Source organism: Mobula hypostoma, chromosome 18 (assembly GCF_963921235.1).
Source record: "Mobula hypostoma chromosome 18, sMobHyp1.1, whole genome shotgun sequence".
Classification (NCBI taxonomy): domain Eukaryota; kingdom Metazoa; phylum Chordata; class Chondrichthyes; order Myliobatiformes; family Myliobatidae; genus Mobula; species Mobula hypostoma.
Genome location: NC_086114.1, coordinates 14,007,449 through 14,029,703, shown reverse-complemented (window position 1 = coordinate 14,029,703; position 22,255 = coordinate 14,007,449). Strand labels below are relative to the sequence as shown.

General features: G+C 42.5%; 1 protein-coding gene across 1 annotated transcript in view; it reads left to right on the top strand.

Annotated features, from left to right (window-relative positions):
• The first annotated feature begins 2,584 nt into the window (after nt 1–2,584).
• Nucleotides 2,585–22,255, top strand: part of LOC134358161 (dual oxidase 2-like) — a 115,188-nt gene continuing 95,517 nt past the window's right edge. The window contains exons 1-10 of the mRNA XM_063070158.1: nt 2,585–2,643; nt 5,930–6,076; nt 9,229–9,312; nt 12,062–12,226; nt 14,127–14,314; nt 16,315–16,516; nt 18,718–18,884; nt 20,013–20,073; nt 20,158–20,254; nt 22,144–22,234. Of these exons, the coding sequence (XP_062926228.1) occupies nt 6,007–6,076; nt 9,229–9,312; nt 12,062–12,226; nt 14,127–14,314; nt 16,315–16,516; nt 18,718–18,884; nt 20,013–20,073; nt 20,158–20,254; nt 22,144–22,234 (1,125 nt within the window). The 5' untranslated portion in view covers nt 2,585–2,643; nt 5,930–6,006. The remainder of the gene's footprint in view (nt 2,644–5,929; nt 6,077–9,228; nt 9,313–12,061; nt 12,227–14,126; nt 14,315–16,314; nt 16,517–18,717; nt 18,885–20,012; nt 20,074–20,157; nt 20,255–22,143; nt 22,235–22,255) is intronic.

Below are 22,255 nucleotides of genomic sequence, written 5' to 3'. Positions count from 1 at the left end.
GGTTGAATCGCCTGCTGCAGGAAAAGGAAAGTTACCCCGTTATCTAATCGCTGAGATGCAGAATGATGCTTAAACGAAAATGTTAAAGTATGTATTAAGGTAGGCGGCATCTGTGCAATAACGATGCAAATCACTAACGTTGATTTGGCGCTGACTTCTACACAGATATATTCACTTTTTATTTTGTAAAAATAAACGTAACGGCAGTTAACATTATTCTAAATTCGACCAAGCAAGTCAAGTTCTAGTGCGATGCTGAAAAAGTATGTCAGAATGCCATAATAATGTCTTACAGATCGAGACGACGGTGGGGCGAAAACCCAGATTGCGCGCGGAACAATACCATCAAAAACCGCCTCCTTCTGATAGACAACATATTTTGTTACTTGTCTGCATCTTACATCGTCTGGTTTTCCTCCGCTTTCTTTTAAAGAGACAGTGCTCCGTGGCCAATTTATTTTTAAAAGGTTGTATTTATTTTTTTCTCAAAATTTAAGAATTCTAGCAAGTTTTTAATATAATTTCTGTGCGTGTGTGAGAGAGAGATGTGTTCTGATGATCTACTCACCTTAATACGGGTTGGAGTCACGGGGGGTGGGGCGGAATTACGCTTCTCACCACCAGGGTAAATCTCAGAAGCAAAGGAAATATTGTAAACTGTTGCTCCCTCGTATTCTGTCCCATCCAATTTATACTCCTGCTGCTTTGCCCACTTTAGGAAGTGCTCCAGAAGTTTACGTCAGATAGCCAGTAAATAATCGAAAGTGGGGTTTTCTAGAACAGGATTTCTTCCTGGTACCTGATGCAATTTCTCCCGCACCTTCTCTCTACGTAAGAGACCCTCCTCCCGCGGTTGCAGAGTCCCAGTTGTGTTGGCCCATCCCGAGACGCCGGAGCTTGTTAATCGATTCGGCAGGTAAGTGGCTTCGCAGCGAGTTACACTTCCAAATCTTTTGGTGGATGGTTGTCAGATTCCGAGACCGCGTTTCTATCTGCGTAGAAACCTCATTCCTGCTACGCTGAAAGCATGGGGCGTATTCAATTGGGCACTGAAATTAGAGAGGTCAGGATTAAACAGCTCTCAGCTCCTTAACAGAATCAGAACCAGGTTAATTGTCAGTGGAAATATGTTGTTTAGTGGCAGCAGTACGGTGGCATGCATAAGAACTCTAAATTACATTAAGAAATATATTTTTAAATAAATTGTGTAAAAAAAAAAGATCGAACAATAGTGAGGCAGTTGTTCGTGGACCGTTCATAAATCTGATGTCGGTGAGGAAGCAACTGTCCCTAAAACGTTGAGTGTGTGTCTTCACGCTCCCATGCCTCCTTTTTGATGGTAGAAGAGGGCATGTCCCGGGTAATGGGGGGTCCTTAATGAATGATATCTTGTATGTCTGGTCCTCTAACACACTGCCGTGTGAACAGAGTTCATTTCCTCCTGGATTAGCGCTACGGTACTTCATATTTTTGTTGTTTGTTTAAAAATAGATAAATTCCCTCTGAAGTTCTTGCCGATAGAGTTGCCGTGAAGGGCGAAATCCGATGCGGTTTAGTGTTGACTAATACGCCACCTTACTACAGGACCAATTCTGCGGGACGGACGCCAGTTATTATCGTCGCAAATCCGCTCTGCGGTCCTGTATCTGTTGTTACGCGCTTTAACGCTGTAGATTGAGGGGTCGTTGCAATATTTACATCCCCCATCGTAAGTCTAGAAGCGCATTAATGAGGAAACTGGTTGTTGTTTCAAGGTTTAGCATTTTTTCTTAGGTAAAGACTATAAATACACGCAGGTTTTAGTTGAGTTGTCTGCTACGTATCAGTAGATCCTGGAGAAGGGCGCTGTTCGACAGGGAAAGGATCAGTGATTTAGTTTTTGGTAATTGATCAATGTAAAGTTTTTTTTATCCACCTTCCTTGCTGACTTTCGGCACTTCGTGCAGTAGGGTGTGTGCGCGCACTCTGAAGTATCCGCGGTGACAACCGTCTCTGTCAACATAACAAATTCCCAAAGCGCTTCATAGGGCATCACGTTTTAGCGCGGATTGTGCAGCGTAATACATAGAATCTGAATCAGAATCAGGTTTAATATCCCTAGTATATGTCGTAATATCTGTTTTGCGGCAGTAATGCATTGCAATGCATATTTTTTTTAAAAAAAGCTATATATTTCAATAATATTTAATGCTTACATAATTTAAGAACTATAAATTGAAATTATATAAACATTCACCAGTATTATTAAATTAAATAAGTAATGCACAAAACAGCAAAAAAATAGGAGCCGAATCAGGCCATTCGGTCGATCGATCTGCGTCTGGACACAGCTGGACAGTAATCTCAAACTGAAACTGAGAATGCAGCCGGGCGTCACCAACTGGCAGTTCGAGATCAGTAAATATCGGAAATACTCAGCATTTGCTGGGAGGCACTGGACAAATGAGTCAGATAGACTAAACTGGTGATACAAGTAGATGCAGATGGACTCGGGAGCAACAACGGGGCGAAAGGAATTTCGGGGTCGAAACTCTGACCCTAAACGTCGACGGTGACCCGAAACGGCGATCATTCCTTTTCCTCCCGGAGATGCTGCTCTACCGCTGAGTTCTTCCAGCAGATTGTGTGTTGGGAACTAAAATGGTAAATTATTTTATCATTGTCGCACGTACAGTGAAAGAATATACCTTTGTTTTGCATTCTGTCCATACAGGTCATTTAATCACATCAATACCTGGAGGTAGAACAATGGGAAAGGCAAAAACAGAATGCAGAGTTAAGGGTTACAGTCACTGCAGATGCAGGACATCTAGAGCAAAATACACATTGTGCTGGAGGAGCTCGGCAGGTCAGGCAGTCGAAGTTTTGGCCAACAAGTCCCGATGAATGGTCTCTGCCCGAAACGTTGACTGCTTATTCCCATCCGTAGATGTTGCCCGACCTGCTGAGTTCCTCCAGCACATTGTGTGCATTGCGGAAGTGCTAAAGTTACAGAGAAAGTGCAGTAGACAGGCAATAACATGCAAGTCCATGGCAAGGTAAACTGTGACCACAATTCTGTGCATCTATAGTATTTTGCTTTTTGGAAAAAAATAGAACGCTTGCCAGCACGTAACTTCTCGATGTAGTTATACTGTGAATAATCTTCAAGAACTTTTTTGAAGAGATATATTAAATGTCAGATCCAATGTAGTTGATTACCGGAAGAATGGCTATCGTGGTTTTAATATTAATAAAACTAAGTTGCTATAAATGGTTTTATGTCAGTTTCCTGAACAAAACAATCGCCAATTTTTAACAAGCTTTCCCTTCTACTGAGTCGACTCTTTGCCGGTCCTGAAGAAAGAACCATTGACTGTTTATTCATTTACGTGGAATCTGCCTGACCTGCTGAGTTCCTCCAGCATTTTGTGTTTTTTGATTTGACTCTGTTTGTTGTTTAGAAGGACACAAGCTTTACCTCAGCGGTGTAATTCTCCGATATACTTTCCCAAGCCGTAACGGCGAGTACAAGCAAATCAATTGAAGGGAAACACGGCGTCTGCAGAATCTCCTGTGTTTATCAAGTCTGTCCTGGAATAGTTTGGGCAAATTGGCTTAGTGGAGGGAACAAAAACCAGGGAGGATTGATCAAAAGTAACTGGTGGAGAGTTGGAGATGGGGATGAGGGGAAACTTTCAATGGACGATTTGCTGGGGCATCTCAGCTGGTTGCGCTGCAATATTCACCCAGAGGCAGACGGGTGGTGGGTAGTGAAACCTCATGTGCTAGGTTTTCTAGGCAGTCAGAGTCACACAAAAGTACAGTACAGAAACAAGCCATTCGGCCAGTCCATATGAAACCATTTAAACTGCATCGACCTCCACCAGGGACCATAGCCCTCCATAACCCTACCATCCATGTACCTATCCAAACTTCTCTTAAATGTTAAAATTGAGCTCGCGTGCACTGCTGGCATAAACCACTCAGTCCTTTGGGACTGAAGCAACACACATCAAAGTTGCTGGTGAACGCAGCAGGCCAGGCAGCATCTCTAGGAACAGGTACAGTCGACGTTTCGGGCCGAGTCCGTCGTCAGGACTTCGTTAGTCCTGACGAAGGGTCTCGGCCGGAGATGTCGACTGTACCTCTTCCTAGAGACGCTGCCTGGCCTGCTGCGTTCACCAGCAACTTTGATGTGTGTTGCTTGAATTTGCAGCATCTGCAGATTTCCTCGTGTTTACCTTTGGGACTGAGTTTGATTTGACTTCACTCAAACCCTAAGGAGTGGGAATACACAGGTAAAGTGTGTAGAGTGGCAGAGAGGTCCAGGATAATTAAAACAGACTCAACCTATCCAGATAAGTGCGTATGCATATGCACACAACATATGCACAGACACCCTAAGCACTCACGTTTATGCACATACACCCAGTCATTTGGAGATACTTGGATTTAAAGCAGATTTAACTTACTGGATACACAGAGAAAGGAGACGCACGTACACACACACACACACACACACACTTAGATTCACTTTGCTCACATCCTATTTTTCTCAGCCACCCTTCCTCCTTTGGACACTCCCCCCCCCCCACCCCTCGTTCTCACTACTTCCGTTCCTCCTAGCAACCACCCTGACTCTCCCTCCCCCCCTTCACCTCTCATTTTTTTTCTGTTTGCCCCTTTCTCTCTCAATTCCTCAGCAGGTGGAGCTGCTGCCGCAGTGATCCTGGTTCCTCTCTGATCTCCCATGCTGTCCCTGGAAATTGTTCCACCCACACCCCCAATATGTGCTGGTAGATTAAATATCCCAGTGTAGATGGGTGACAGGAGATTCACAGTGGACTATTGGGCATGTCAATAGGTATGTGGGAATCAGACAGTGGGGGTCCTCTGAGAGTCCAGCACAGACTCGATAGGCTGCATGGCCTCTTTCTTTGTCATATAACCATATAACAATTACATCACGGAAACAGGCCATCTCGGCCCTTCTAGTCCATGCCGAACTCTTACTCTCACCTAGTCCCACCGACCTGCACTCAGCTCATAACCCTCCATTCCTTTCCTGTCCATATAGCTATCCAATTTGACTTTAAATGACAACATCGAACCTGCCTCAACCACTTCTGCTGGAAGCTCGTTCCACACAGCTACCACTCTCTGAGTAAAGAAGTTCCCCCTCATGTTACCCCTAAACTGTTGCCCTTTAACTCTCAACTCATGTCCTCTTGTTTGAATCTCCCCCACTCTCAATGGAAAAAGCCTATCCACGTCAACTCTATCTATCCCCCTTATAATTTTAAATACCTCCATCAAGTCCCCCCTCAACCTTCTATGTTCCAAAGAATAAAGACCCAACTTATTCAACCTTTCTCTGTAACTTAGGTGATGAAACCCAGGTAATAGTCTGGTAAATCTTCTCTGTACTCTCTATCATAAAAAATAATATGCAAAATAAATACTTATTAAATTTATTAGAATTAAATGCTGGGAAGGAACATACATTTCCTTAGTAGCTGATTCTCAATAGTCTGGGTTATTCCTATTTTGGAAAGTATATTGGAAAATTAGATCACTGAGGTGAAAAGTGTGTCCTACACAAAAAACAATGAGTCAAAGCATCAAACACAAAATGCTGGGGAAAGTCAGAAGGTCAGACAGCATCTATGGAAATGAATCAACTGTTGACATTTCCGACCGAGACCCTTCCTCAGGACTGGCAAGTATCAACTCAGGAAGGGAAGAATTGGTAATTGTTTTGTTCAGGAAACAGACATAAAATAATCCAAACTATTTATAACCCAGCAATGTTGACTCTTTATTCCTCTCCATAGGTGCTGCCGACTTGCTGAGTTCCTCCAGCATTTTTCTGTGTGTTTCTCTGGATTTCCATCATCTGCATCATCTCTTATGCTGTTAAACTAGTTGTAAATTGTTTTCTTATCAGGATCATTTCTAATTGGAACTGAACAATTCAGAAAAGAACCTCTGGCAAATGTGAAAGAATTAGATCTGGAAAAGAACATGGCACAGACTTTCATCTGCAAAGTGGTAATCACGGTCTGGATTTGCCTCCACTGTCTAACGTTTGTCAGTAAGTAACATTGGCTCCTTACCTAGAAGAGAGACATTTCTATGATGAAGAGCAACATATCCTGCCCATTCTTCCGATATTCCAATCAAGCTCAATCCTTTTCTTTTTATCCTTTATCCTGCATTTTGTTTTCTGTTCAAGTAATTTTAATTTTGCAAATATAACAAACATATCTGAAATTTGTGAGACTGCAGCATGTGACATTGGTGCTTACTGACATCAGAACTTACTGGTGCAATCCTACACTGCCATCATAGGGAGCACCCTCACATCAGTCACTCCTGTCTGGTTTGGCGCAGCATCCTCTCACAATATGAAAACTACAATGAATGTCAGGTCATTGGCTGCAGTCTACCATCGCTTCAGGATTTGCATGTGTGCAGGACAATAAAGCAGGCAAGAAAAATCATTGCAGACACTACCCACCTTGCAAACTTCCTTTTCGAAAAGCTTCCTTCTGTAACGTGCTATAGGGCTATTAAGACAAATAGTTTACACAGAGTAAACCCAGTAGCCTAAGCCAGTAATTGGACAGAGGTCACTGTTGGTTCAGCAGGTTGCATTCTTGCCCTTCGCTCAGAAAGTTGTTGGTTGGATCATACGCTGGTGATTTAATCATATTTAATCAAAGAAGTGGGCAGGAAAAATCATTACCGACACTTCCCACCCTGCAAATGCTTCCTCCAAAAGCTCCCTTCTAGAAAGTGCGACAGGGCTATTAAAACAAAAGAAATTCACCCCATCTTAAAAGTTTCTTCCTCCAGGTAGTTAATCTGATCAACCATTCTAGTTACCCCTGGTGCACTGCACTGTAACTCCTTTAAACCACTATTACATTGTATATACATGCTAGTATTTATGTATTTATGCACATTTTATTCCATTTCTGTACTTTAATCTCAAACCTTATTTTTATATGATTCTTTATCCTTCATAATTGTTGAATGTTATTTTTGTTGCACTGTGCCCAACGCAACACAGCGTACTCCTAATACAAGTAAATGTACGTTCTGTGTGGCGGATAAAGTTGCCTCTTAATCTTGTGATCGGTTTAGAGAAGGAACTGATCACATAGGCAAGTGCTTCCAGGACAAAGGGACAGATTTAAATGCAAGGGGAATTTGAACAGAAACATTCTTCACAAGGTATTAAGGAAGTAAATAACTAGAGGTTTCATAGGGATTTTGAGAAGCAATTGAGAGGAAATAATTAGCAGGTTAATGGGGTAAGAGCAAGGAAATTGAATCCTTCTGCTAGGAGTCCACATACATTCAATGGGCTGAGTGGTATCGTTCTTTGTCATTACAATTCTACATAAGGCCGTACATTCTAGCAAACTGTTGTTTTCAGGTAAGTTAGACCTTTTTATAAGGATACGTGCACCATGAAGAGGGTCAGCATTTAGTGCTCATCCCCAATTTGCCCCCATTTTCTGGGTCACTTCAGGCAGCAGTTAAAGAGCAACTCTAGTCTGGTGAATCAGTGAATCAGGAATTACAGTACATATGAACAGGTCATTGTAAGATGGAAAACTTCCTTCTTGGTGAGACAGCAGCGAACCAGGTGCTTTTTATTTTTGTTTCACAACAACCCAGTAGCTCCTTGGTGGACTTAATTTTGGAATTCTATTTATTACAAAAATTATGGTAATTTAACAACCCCCCCCCCCCATTAGATACTGGGATTCAAATTCTTATTTAGAGACTCAGTGCAGAACAGGAGAACAGGTCCTTTCTGCCAACAGAGCTGTGCTGCTGAGCAACCCACTTATTTAACGCTGACCTCATCACGGGACAATTTACAATCACTAACAATTTACCCGACTAACTGATACATCTTTGGACTGTGGGAGGAAACCAGAGCAACTGGGAAAAACCCACTCAGTCACGGGGAGAATGTACAACTCTTGACAGATGGCACCGGAATTTAACTCCAAACTCCGATGCCCCAAGCTGTAACAGTGTTGTACTAACTCCTACGTTACCATGTTGCCTCCAACCTGAGCGAATATAAAGACTTTTCTCAATCAAAAGCCACCTGGTCAAACTTGGTCTTCTGCTGTAACTACCAGACACTCAATATGGTTACATAAACACATTGGCCACAAGAGAACTGAAAGTTAGAAGTTTTAACACAAATACATTACTATGTTGCATGTTTATGTTGGGCCTCGTATCTAAGGAAGGGTGTGCTGGCCCAGGAGAAGATCCTGAGGAGGTTTTCAAGGACGATCCCAGGAATAAAAGGCTTTACAAATGAGGAGTGCTTGATGTCTTTGGGCTTGTACATGTTGCAGTTATGAAGAATGAGTGGGGATCTTGCTCAAACCTACCAAATAGTAGAGTGGGGAGGATGTTTCTATCTGTAGGAGAGTCTAGCATATGAGAGCACAGCCTCACAATAAACTTTAGAACTGAGCTGAGGAGAAATTTCTTCAGCCAGAGGGTGGTGAATCTGTGGAATTCATTGCCACAGAGGGCTGTAGAGGCCAAGTCATCGGGTATATTTAAGGCATAGACTGATAGGTTCTTGACTGGTAATCAGGCGAAGGATTTCTGGTAGAAGATGGGGGAATGGGATTGAAAAATATCAGCCATGATTAAATGGTGGAGCAGATTCAATGGGCTGAATGGCCCAATTCTACTCCTATATCATATACGCAGAATACAAGGGCAACTTCTGTCCTAATTCAACACTACTGATGGTTCAATGGCTGGATTAAAACCCTGAACTCTTATTTAACCTAGCTGCTGTCTGATTGAGACATGAGAGAACACGAACTTATTAAACTTACTCACCGCAAAAATAGGATTTCCTTCTCCCTGTTTTTATCTGGCCATTCCTATTTGCTTATCTTCTGTTCCTTGCTTCCTGAACAGATGTTATTACATATGACTAAATGTCAATCTTGTGGAATATATTTTACTAATTGTCAATTTATTTGTGGCATTACTACTTTATGTGTTATGTGTGAATTATGTGTATTGCGTTGTGCACCTTGGCCCAGAGGAATATTGTTTCATTTTGTGGTATACATGTACACAGTCGAATGACAATAAATTTGAACTTACTAGTCCTTCAAATTTTGCACTGCATATGTTTTTCTCATCTGATTAGTGCACCCTTTGATTCACTTTCATATTCCCATTCAGCTGCCCAAAATAACATCAACTGGGAAGTTCAGAGATATGATGGGTGGTACAACAATCTCGCCTATCATAAAAGAGGCTCAGCTGGTAAGACTCACTCTTGCAATCTTCTGGTATTGCATTTTCAACTATAAACATAATTATGGTTTATGCCCTCACTATTAAGTACTGCAAAACATTTTGGTTAGTTATTGATATAAATATCACAATATACAATCTATCTGTGTTTGTACCTGAACAGGATATGTTTACAAAGCATGGCCAAGCATAATACAATTCAAAGTTTTATTGACAGCTTGGATCTCATTGCTTCTGAATCCCTTTTCCTTTACAGTGTCCTGTTATTGTGGGCAATACCTAAATGGCAGCTTCAATGTCATCCAGCCATCAGGAAACTGATAGTGTTGGGCAGAATACTGGTTTAATTAGTTTGTGGTCAAATAAAGTTAATGGAGATTGATACTTGTCCAGGGTGCAAATCTGTACCACCCCATTTTATGGGCTTTCTGAGCAATGTTAACATAGCTTTCTCGAATCAGATTCTCACATTAATTATAGAATGCATGAAGAAAAATCTACCAGGAATTATCAATAGGTTTGACAAAAATGACTATCAAAGCTAGAACATTATTTCCATCAATACTGTCATTATGCAAAGTTCAAAGTAATTTCATTTTCAATGTACAGTACTGTGCAAAAAATCTTAAGCGCATATATATAGCAAGGGTGCCTAAGACTTTTGCACAGTACTATATGTCATGTAATTTGTAGTTTTGCAGCAGCAGTACGTTGTAATATGTAATAATAAAAACTATGAATTATAATGAAAGTATATATCTAAAAAGAAAATGTAATTAAATAAGAAGAGCAAAAAGTAAGAAAAAGTAATGGGATAGTGTTCATATAGATAAACAGTACTGAGCAAAACTCTTAGGCATCCTGGCTATATATATGTGTCTAATACTTTTTGTGCAGTACTGTATATGTCACCCTATACTACCCTGAGATTCATTTTCTTGTGGGCATACCCAATAGAACAGAGAAATGCAATAGAATCAAAGAAAAGCTATACATAAAGACTGACAATCGATGTGCAAATACAATAGACTGTGCAGATACAAAAAAGAAACTGAGAACATGTGTTGTTTTGTAAAGTCCTTGAACGTGACTCCATAGAATTATAATGAGAGTAATATTGATTGGAATATTTCTCAATTTATTGCTTCATTCGAAACAGTATTAACATGACATTATAAACATGAGAAAGCCTGCTCTGGATTTAGATTATTACTCACACCATCATTAGCATTGTTCACCTTATCATATACATTACGCAGAATGTCACATTGATATCAATAAAACAAAGTCCAATCAGCTGTGTTTGATCCTGAACAGAAAACATTATTGTTTGCATTACTCAGAATACTATTTATATTATTCAAAACATTGTCCATAATATACTCACATACTTCAAAACATTACTTGCATTACTTCTCACATTGTTCAAGGGGACCAAGCGTCCGCTGGACAAGGAATCTAAAGCATGGTGATGTGGATTGTGGAAAAGGGTGTCCCAAGAATGAAATGAGGAGTAATTCCTTCACCTACAGTGATGTGCGATCTTCTGCCTCAGAAGGCTGTCTCTGTCATTGGTTTGATTCAAACAATGAGGGGAATAGATGTCCAAAGCATTGAGAATCAGACAGGAATTAAATGGCTTGCTGCTGCCATCAAGAAGGAGGTACAGGAGCCTTAGGTACCACACCACCAGGTTCAGGAACAATTATTATCCTTCAACCATCAGGCTCTTGAATCAGCGTGGAGAGCTTCACTCAGCTCAACACTGAAGTGATTCCACCAACTTGCAATATCACTTATTACATAGTTATTTATCAGTATTATTATTTTTTGTATTCCACAGTTTGTATTCTTTTGCCCACTGGTTGTTTTACCATCTCTGTGTGTAGCTTTTCATTGATTTCATTGTATCTTCTACCGTGAATGCCTGCAAGAAAATGAATCTCAGGGGAGTACTGTATATGGGTTACATAAATGTACTTTGGTAATACATTTACTGTACTTTGAACAAACTTTTTTGCAGAGACTGGGCATTGTGTAGGATTAGCCATGATCATACTGAATGACGGAGTAAGCCCTTGTGGGTTTGGTGTCCGTTCAGGCACTAGTACATAGAACAGTTGAAGGCCACAGTAATCACTGATTACATGCAATCTCTGCCTTAAGAATCAGGACAGAGTTGGTCCCCATATCGGCGCAGAAAATGGAACATAGAACAGTACCGCCCAGTATAGGTGTGGTAAATCATATATATATGTTGTAACTGGGTTACCTGTCTGGACGTGCCCCTCTGCTGACTGCCCCTGTGGCTCCTCCCACAGACCCCTGAATAAAGGCGATTGTGCCATTGCTCCTCCTCTCAGTCCAGGGGCAGATACTCAGCATGGTCAAGGTCACATTTTACTGCTAATAAAAGCCTTTCAGTATTTACTCTACTTCCAGTCTTTTGGAGTTATTGATAGTGCATCAATAGGGCCTTTGGCCCACAATGTTATCCAGACCTTTTAACTTACTCTGAGATAAATCTAAGGCTTAGCCTTCCCTTTTTCTTTCATCCATTTGTCTATCGAAGAGTCTTTTAAATGACTCTAAAGTACTTGTCTGTGTCACCATCCCTGGCAGCTTGTTCTGTGCACCCAGCACATTCTGTGTACAAAAGCTACCTCTGACTTCTCTTCTATAGTCTTACCATTCATCAGTGGTAGGCAGGGAGGAACTTTCACTGTGACAATTTTCTGAAAATGTCTTTCATCCACAGGTTCCCCTTTCATGCGCCTAATGCCAGCCAGGTATGCTGATGGTGTTTATCAGGCTTTGGAAGAGCCTGATGTCCCAAATGCGCGCACCATCAGTAATATTATAGCCAACGGATCATCGGGATTTCCGTCTATTAAAAATAACACCGTGCTGAGCATTCTCTTTGGTAAGGATTGTGGGTTGCTGCTCCAAAAATTTCAGGGGCAAAAAATAATTAGTCTGTTCATCTACATTAATAAGTAGCAACAACTTCTTAACAAGAATACTTATAGGTTGTGTACTTGATGGCCAGAGGAATTTATATTGAATTCATTTCTTTTGCTTGGTTTCTTCAAGTTCTGTCTTTATAGCACTCTTTCTATGTGTGATAGAAGTACAGAGATCAAGTGAGGCAGCTGTTGGGAGTGTGAGGAAACTTCCTCAAATTCCTATGAAGTCTGGCCACTCATGTGCTTGCCAGTATGTGGAGACCAGGATAAATCCTCTCAAATGTCAGCACCCAGGAACTTTTGTATACAATTGACCTATTCAATAAGAGACAAGTTAATTCTGAAATGGAATAATCTGTATTTGATATATAGTTAAGGAACTAAGCAGAAGAGATGCTATGGATGTCAGAAAATGGCATTTTTAAAATTTTAATTACTATGTTGAGATACAATGCAGATTTCCGTCCTTTTGAGCCACGCCGCCTAGCAACCCCTGATTTAACCCTAGCCTAATCACAGGGCAATTTACAATGAACAATTAACCTACCAACTGGTACATCTATGGAATGTGGGAAGAAACTGGATCACTTGGACAAAACCCACGCAGTCATGGGGAGAGCATTCAAACTCCTTACAGAGAGCAGCGGGATTTGAACCTGGGTCACTGGTACTGTGAAGCGTTGTGCTAGCCGTACCATGCTGCCCCAGGAGAAAGGAAAGATTGTCAAAGTCAAAACCATTGTCGAGTTTATGGTCACACACACACCTACGTGTATGGACAGGGCCAATGAAAAATTTACCTGCAGCAGCATCCCAGGCGTATACTATAGAATCTTTAATCAGCATTCGTAAGAGAAACATAAATAAATGAACGGGGTGTCACAGTAGTGTAGTGGTTCGCACTTCGCTGTACAGTACAGGTACCAGTGACCCGGGTTCAATTGCTGCTGTTGCCCTTTAAGGAGTTTGTACATTCTCCCTGTGGCTGCATGGGTTTCCACCCACAGTTCAAAGATGTACTGGTTGGCAGGTTAATTGGTTATTGTAAATTGTGCCTTGGTTAGGCCGGGATTAAACCAGGGGATTATTGAGCAGTGCGGCCTCAAGGGCCTGTTTCACATTGTATCTCAATTAATCAATTAATTAAAAATAAATTGTAACAATTTTTGCAAGAAAGCCGAATTAGAGCAAAAAAAGGGTAATTTTTAGTGCTAAGTGGTCAAAGTGGTCATAGTGTTGCTAAACTGTAGTGATTATGGTTGCTCCCGTTGGTTCAAGCACCAAATGGTTGAAGGCAAGCAGCTGTTCTTGGTGGTGTGAGACTTCAAGCCTCTGTACCTCCTGCCTAATGATAGCTGCAAAAGATGGAGCACAAAGATGATTAAGTTGCTGACACAATGTTTCAGACGCCGGGTCTTCCAGCTTTGTAGAACTGACCAGTTACAGAGCAGAGAGTGAGTTAAATTCTGTAGGCAGGGTAACGAGCATTAATACCAAGCTTGTCTTTGTGACTTCTTCCCTATACCTTTGCAAGTCAAGAAATTAGATATACAGCACAAAGAGTCTAGAATCTTAATGAAACAGTAGTCCAACAAGATTGAGACTTGGTCCTCTGTGGGTTTAGACAAGCACTGCCATTCCATTTCAAATGAGGGATGTCACAATTAAGACCAGAAGGCCATATGATATAGGAGCTGAATTAGACCATTTGGGCCCATCGGGTCTGATCCAGCATTTCATTGTGGCTGATTCGTTTTCCCTCTCAGCCCAATCTCTTGCCTTCTCCCCAAACCTCTTCATGCCCTGACCAGTCAAGGTTAAGCAACTACCGTTGTGTTCTTTTCCAAACTTGTACAGGATATCATCTGTTGAGTGAGATTTTGGATACAAGGCACCCAGCGTGTCCCCCTGAATTCTTCGATGTCCCAGTCCCACCTGGCGATTCCGTCTTTGACCCCAATGGAACGAAGAGTGCGAGGTTACTCTTTCAGCGAAAGGGATGGGACAAGAGTTCGGGACACAGCCCCAGCAATCCAAGGATACAGGTAATGGGACGAGGAGAGAGGGATATTAGCTCCTGTAAATGTCCATTATGGGTGATGGTGAACCAGTGTACCAATGTTAATGAGCATGCTCTGTTGCCTACATCACCGCAGTCCTTCCAAACCACAATGTACAGTTTATCTGTGGAGAAACTGCCTTGCCAAAATCCTGCACTTAATTAGCAAAGGACTGAGCTAATTTAGGACTTCTTATGATGTTACTGAGTCACATTTAGAGCCCCAAAGCAGCTTTTCTCACAGAGCTGCTGAGAAAGCCTTTCATAAACGCAATAGATTTTGTAGATGCTGGAGATCTTGAACGACAGAAACAAAATGCTGGAGGAACTCAGCAGGTCAGGCAGCATCTATGGGGGGGGGGGGAATAAAAGGTAAACGTTATGGACTGAGGTCCTTCATCAGGACTGGAAGGAGAGGGACAGAAGCCAGAATAAGAAAGTGGCGGAAGTGGAATGAGTACAAGCTGGCAGGGTAGACTTGAAACCAGGCGGGGGTTAAAGTGGATAGGTGGGGGGGGGGATGAAGAAAGAAGATGGAGGGGTGATAGTTGTAAGTGGCAAAGGGCTGAAGAGGAAGGAATCTGATGGGGAGGACAGTGGACCATGGAAAAAAGTGAAGGAGGAAGGGAACCAGTGGGAGTTGATGGGCAAGTGAGGAGAAGGGGTAAGAGGGTAAACCGAACGGTGAATGGAAGAAGAGAGAAGGAAGAAGGGAGCAAAAATTTCCAGAAGTTAGACAAATCAATACTCATGCCACCAAGTTGGATACTACCCAGAAGGAATATGACGTGTTGTTTCGCCAGTGGGATACAGTAGTTGAGCCCGACAGGTGAAGTGTTGCCCCATCTCAAAGGTGTGTTTGGGCCCCTGTGTGGAGGTGTAGCACTTGTCACGCTTGCAGGGATATGAATCAGGAGAGAGATTGGTGTGGATGGACGTGTGGGCAAGTGAGTCAAGAGTGAAGAAGGAAACCTTTGACTGACAGCAAAGCCAGACCCTCTCAACAAAACTGTCAAAGCTTAGAAATATCCCAGACATTCAAAGACATTCACAAACTATTGACGATGAAACAATTAAATCTTCTTTTAAAGAAGAACTTCCAAATTGCATAAATAATTGTAAGCATTACTGCAGGCACAATAATTAAAAATATTCAATTAACCTTACCACCCCTCTTCCTCACTTCTATTGACTCTAGGTTGAGGTTGAGGCAGGTTCGATGTTGTCATTTAAAGTTAAATTGGATACTATATGGACAGGAAAGCAATGGAGGGTTATGGGCTGAGTGCAGGTCGGTGGGACTAGGTGAGAGTAAGAGTTCGGCACGGAGTAGAAGGGCCGAGATGGACTGTTTCCATGCTGTAATTGTTATATGGTTAGACTCAGTGGCCACTTTATTAGATATCTCCCATACCTAATAAAATGGCAAACAAGTGTATGCTCATGGTCTCCTGCTGCTGTAGTCTGTCCACTTCAAGGTTTGAAATGTTATGTGTGCAGAGATGCTCTTCTGCACACCACTGTTGTGATGCATGGCTATTTGAGTTACTGTCGCCTTTGTCGTCTTGAACCGATCTGGCCATCCTCCTCTGATCTCTCCCATTAGCAAGGCATTTTCACCCACATATCGGCCACTCACTGGATGTTTTTTTTTCCTCAGGAGATCAGTAGTTTTGAGATACTTAAAAACCCCATCCTAGCGCCAACAGCCATTCCACAGCCTGAGTCATTTTTCTCCATTCTGATGTTAGGTCCGAACAACAACTGAACCTCTTGACTACGCCTGCATGCTTTTATGCATTAGTTGCTGCCACATGATTAGCTGATTAGGTATTTACATTAACGAGCAGGTGTACAGGATCTACCTAACAAAGTGGTCACTGAGTGTATGTTGAAATGGGTAGGAACACTAGTCCCATGAAGGATTGAGGAGCACAATGCACACCTAATAAACTGTTTGTCTCATCTGCTGTTGCTCTTCAACAGATCAATGAAGCGACTGCCTGGATCGATGGGAGCTCCATCTATGGATCATATCACTCCTGGTGTGATGAATTGCGGAGTTTCTCTGATGGCCGGCTGGCTTCTGGTTCTGATCCTCGGCTTCCCAAGCCAAGCACCGGAGAGCTGCCGATGTGGAATCACCCTGACCCCTCTAATGGAGACACGGGGCTTCGAGGATTTTATGGTGAATCCCTAACATTGAACTCACTTGGTTTTGACGGTGGTTAGGTGATTAGATTCTATTCTTTATTGGAATTGGGCATGGTTAGCGTTGTATCAAAATAATCAGTGTAAGTGGACTTTATTCCCTAGAACAGCCTAGGTGAATGAGAATGAGGGGTGATTTGATAGAGGTACAAAATTTTAAGGGGTATAGAAAGTGTTCAGATGGTTCAATTTAATATCAGAGAATGTACAGAATACAGCCTGAAATCCTCACTCTTCACAGACATCCATGAAACACAGACACAGAGGCCCTTATATTGAATGATAGAAACATCAGAACCCAAAGCCCCCTTTCCTCCCCTCCCATTGCACAAGCAACTGCAAGGGAACCTGATCCCTCCCCCCCCCCACCCCCAGTTGCGCCAGCAGAAGCAATGACCCTCCCCCATCCCCGCCGTGCAAGCAATGGCAAAAAACCCTCCGAGAAATCTTGATCCAGAGCCCATCAAAGTACAGTACTACAGTTCCAAAGCAAGCAGGCTTTTTCCACTGAGGTTGAGCGAGACTGGAAATGGGGGTCATGGGTTCAGGGTGAAAGGTGAAATGTTAAAGGGAATATGACAGGGAGCTTCTTCACTCAGAGGATGTTGAATGAGTTGCCAGCATAAGTGGCAGTTATGGGTTCAATATCAACAATTTAACAGAAAATTGGAGAGGTACATGGATGGGAGGGAATGGAAGGCTATGGTCTAGTCGCAGATCGATGGGACTAGGCAGGACAATAGTTTGGCACGGACTAGCCGGGTCAAAAGTCCCTTTTCTTTGGTGTAGTGTTCTTTGACTCTCGGTGGTAGATGTGGGTTCAACTGTAAAATTTAAGAGAACTTTTGATATCTACAGTGATGTGAGACATTTAGAGGGATGTGGTCTTGGTGCAGGAAGATGGAACTAGGCAGAAGATCTCCCAATGGAGAGAAAAGTTTTTCTCCACTTTGATCCTTGAAATCAGGTTGGAATGACGAGAAGGGCTGAAGGGCCTTATTCTGGTACTCAATGACTATATGGACAGGGCGTAGCAGTTTTTCTTTCTGCTGATGTCTTGACCTCAGTTCATTGTTGTTTGACAAGGTTCAATGTGGAGAATATTTTCTTTTCTCCATTGTGAAGAAGACAAAGTTAGCAGGAGCGGAATTTCTACCTGGTTTACGTCCAGTCATATGAAACACAGGTGGTCTTCCCTCAAATGTATCCAACATATTCACCTCAACCCTGCCCTGAGATGACAAGTTCAACAATCTCATCATCACAGGGTGAAAATGTCCCTTTTGAACTGAATAACCCATTTAGTTTTTTGGCCACGACGGGATATTTGTGGCCTTTAATCTTGCCACCCTCCGGAAGTCCCAAGCCCTTTACCCAGAAATGCATCCTTGCTGGTCGCATTAAATGCATTGCATGGCAGAGAGAACAGAAGTAGAATGAATGGGTGTTTCTGCCTCATCACATATTTCACTGGACCAGCTAGCAATGCCGACAAGATTATTTAAACAAGCCTCGTATAATTCTAGAGCTACAATCCATTCCTGTGTATGAATGCCAGACCATCTCACTATTTTTGCTCTCTCTTTGTGCTATTTATTTAAAGTTTTCATATATTTCTTACTATAATTTATAGTATATTTTATGTATTGCTGCCACAAAGCAATGGATTTCATGATAATAGACCTGAATCTGAGTCCACATTCATTCCTCCAGTTTCCTCTCTCTCCACTAATAGTTATTGTTCCTTCTGATCTGTCTAATGTGCTTCTGATGCCATCCATTACAATATTTCATTTTTGGTTTTAATTGTGTTGCTTTCTTATACCATTCTTCAACAATATATTGTATAATTTATGATTAATTTATTTCCTCCTTCTGAAAGTTGTGCCTCTGATGTTATGTGCCTGTGATGTTACTACCAGTAAGTTTGCTATTGCTCCTGTACATATGACAATAAATGTATCTTACTGTGAAGTTGTGGTTACCATACTCAGTCATTTTTGTGCATTTTCTGACTTGCGGATAAGATTGACCCAAGGGCATCTGTAAAAATGTAACCCATTCATTGACCAGGGATGGTCTGTATTAGGTCATGTTCAAGTCTCTGCTTTCGAGAGAAAAGAGACACAATCTGCTCACCTAATCTCAACCTCTAACAGACAGTAAATTGTGTCGTAGATGCTGGAAATCCAGGGGCCAATGAAAGCCCATTCATCATGGCCGAGCACATCATCTGGTTCTGGTACCACAATCATCTCGCCTCTCAGTTTAAAGCTGGGCATCCCACATGGTCCGATGAAGACATATTCCAACACACCAGGAAGTGGGTTATTGCTACATTCCAGGTAACTTGCAGTGTGGAACAAGGAGGGGATCAAACATCACACATTTGCTTGTAGAAATGATGAGGAACTATTTCCTGCATTAGGAAAGAAGGCCAATTGGTAAGCTCTCACCACATCCCTGGAGGAAAGACAGAGAGATTCAGGGGGAACATAAGTTCCTGATTTTACGATCTGAATCTCTCTGACTTTCTGCCTCTCCTGAATTCAGGAAGACGGAGACAGAGGGACAGAGATTCAGGGAGATGCAGAGGAGACAGAAACAAAGATGCAGGAAGACAGGGAGACAGAGATTAGGGGAAACGGAAACAGAGATGCATGGAAGTCAGAGATTTGGAGAGACAGAGATAGAGATATTCAGGGAGATGCAGGGGAGACAGAGACACAGATGCTGGAAAGCAGAGAGACAGAGAGATTCAGATCATAAAATCAGGAGCTTATTTTCCCCCTGAATCTCTCTGTCTCCCCTAAATTTATCTGTCTCTGTCTTCCCTGAATCTCTGTCTCTCTGTCTTCTTGAACCTCCCTGAAGTTCTCTGTCTCTCTGTCTCCCCTGAATCTCTGTCTCCCTCTCTCTTCCAGAATCTCTCTGTCTCTCTGTTTTCCAGAATCTCTCTGTCTCCCCTGAATTTATCTGTTTCTGTCTTCCCTGTATCTTTCTGGGTTTTTTTTTTTACTGAATCTCTCTATTTCTCCCAAACTTATCTGTCTCTCTGTCTCCTTTACACTTCCCTCAATCTCTCTGTCTCTTTATCTCTCCTGTATTTCATAAATACAAGTGATTCTGCAGATTCTGGAAATCCAGAGCAAATCACACAAAATGCTGGAAGAACTTGGCTGATCCTTTCCACTCGTGAAGAAGGGTCTCAGCTTGAAGCATCAGTTCCTCTCCATAGATGCTGCCTGATCTGTTGAGTTCCTCCAACATTTTGTGTATGTTCCCCTGAATGTCTTTGCCTCTCTGTCTCCCCTGAATCTCCTTTCAACTTATCTGAAGCCAAGATTCTACCCTAAAGCTTCAAGCCGAATGCCTGGGATTTGCCTTTTGAATGTATTGCTAAAGACACTGTTCAAACAGAAGACCTCTTTGTGTTTCAGTGCTTCCTGCTAAACATTGTCTTATTTTTGCAGAACATTGCACTGTATGAGTGGTTACCTAAACACCTGGGACAGAGTTTACCTGCTTACAAAGGTAAGGTACACAAAGTTTGCAACATTGAATGAGTTTTTAAAGCTGCAAATTTAGCTTTCCTAACCAGATATTGTGTTCTTGCAGGTTACAAGACGTTTGTTGACCCTAGCATCTCATCTGAGTTTCAGGTGGCCGCATTGAAATCTATTGTTACCATGGTACCACCTGGGGTGTACATGAGGTAAGAGATAAATTCTGTAATTATTTAATTATGGGTAACTTGCTCCCCCTCTGTCCCTTTACTCACTCCTCAGTTATTCCTACACTCACCCCAAAACTTATCACTCTTTCTTTCCCCTCCCCCACCCCCACCCACTCCATCTGCCCATCACCCTTAGACTTCTTCCACTAGGTCCCCTCCTCTCACTCTTCCCACCTGCCCACCCCACCTCCCCGATTTGGTTCCATGCTCCACCTTCCTCTCCTATCAGGTTCCGTCGTCAGCAGCCCTGTGTCATCTCCGCCCATCACCTTGGAGCCTCTTTCGCTACCTCCACTCTCTCCTCCTCTGTCTGCCTATCACTCCCCTCTACCGGATCCACTCATCATTTGCAGGCTCTCGCTACGCGCTGCTCCCTTTTTATAACAGCTTTCCTTCATTCCAGATGAAGAACACTAGCATGAGACGATAACTGTCTAATTCCCTCCACATGTGCTGCCTGACCTACTGAGTTCCTCCTGGAGCTGTTTGTCTGCTGCAGATTCCAGATAGGGGTGGTTAGCACAACATTTTACGGTTCCAGTGACCCGGGTTCAATTCCCGCCGTTATGTGTGAGGAGCTTGTACGTTCTCCCCGTGACCGTGTGGGTTTCTCTGGGTGATCCAGTTTTGTAGCATAATACAGTGCAGACACAGCTCCTTCAACCCAATTTGTCCAGGCCAACGAAGATGCCTGTCAAGATTCGGTTCAGGTGAGGATGCTTTCCATCTGAGCCAGTGGAAAGACAGTTATTTTCATCTACCATTGTCTTGAAGTTCTTCTCATAAGGATGGCATACCCCTATTAAAGGGAAAAGAGACCTGTCTGCTTGACGGAAACTTATTGGTTCAAAAAATGGGCACAATGAAAAGAGACTGCTGGAAATACCCGGCGGGTCAGGCAGCATCCACGGAGATGAGAAAAAGAGTTAACATTTCTAGTCAAAGACCTTTCAGCAGCTTTCCTATTGTCATTCCGTTACTCTGTTGTATCAAATGAGTTACATTGAGAGAATATATTTTTTAAGAAAGTATATCCAGGGCTGGAGAGTTTTATTTTGCGAGAAATCAGTAATGCTTGAGTGAGATGTCATTGAGAGAGAGAAGTCACCAACATCATTACGTGCCATGTCACATGATGTAGGTGATCATTGGTGATAATGGTTGTCTTGGCAAATTTTTCTACAGAAGTGGTTTGCCATTGCCTTTTTCTGGTCTGTGTCTTGAGAAGATGGGTAATCCCAGCCATTATCAATACTATTCAGAGATTGTCTGCCTGGCATCAGTGGTCCCATAACCAGGACTTGTGATATGCACCAGCTGCTCATATGACCATCCGCCACCTGCTCCCATGGCTTCATGTGACCCTGAACAGGGGGCTAAGCAGGTGCTACACCTTGCCCAAAGGTGACCTGCAGACTAGCAGAGAAAAGGAGCACCTTAGAACTCGATTGGTAGAGACATATCTCCACCCCGCACCCACATAGAGAGATATAGTATGGACACAGACCATTCGGCCCACTGAGGCAATTCTATCAGCCACACATTTACACTAACCCCACATTAAATCCATTTTTTAAACTCTTTACACATTCTTATCAGACTTCTCCCAGATTCAACCATTCACCTACACAGTAGGGATAAAGTAAGAACTGAAATTTTCAAACACATGGCTTAAGAAGTTAGTTGAGGCCAAAGCCCCAGCAGGTGACTGGATGTGCACCCAAAATGCTGTAAGCCACAGGGCTATGGGCACGTCCACCCAACATGAATAGATAGACATCCTGTGTGCTAACTTCCAATGGTTTTAATTATCTGCCACTCTGCCTGTCTAAGTTCTAGTTTCCATCCTTTTTTTTGCCTTCCTGCAGGAACAGGTCCTGTGAATTCCGGCAAGTCCATAACATTTACAATAACATGTCTCCAGCTCTCCGTCTGTGTAACAACTTCTGGAATAGACAGGTAAAGAACTTGAATGGCTGG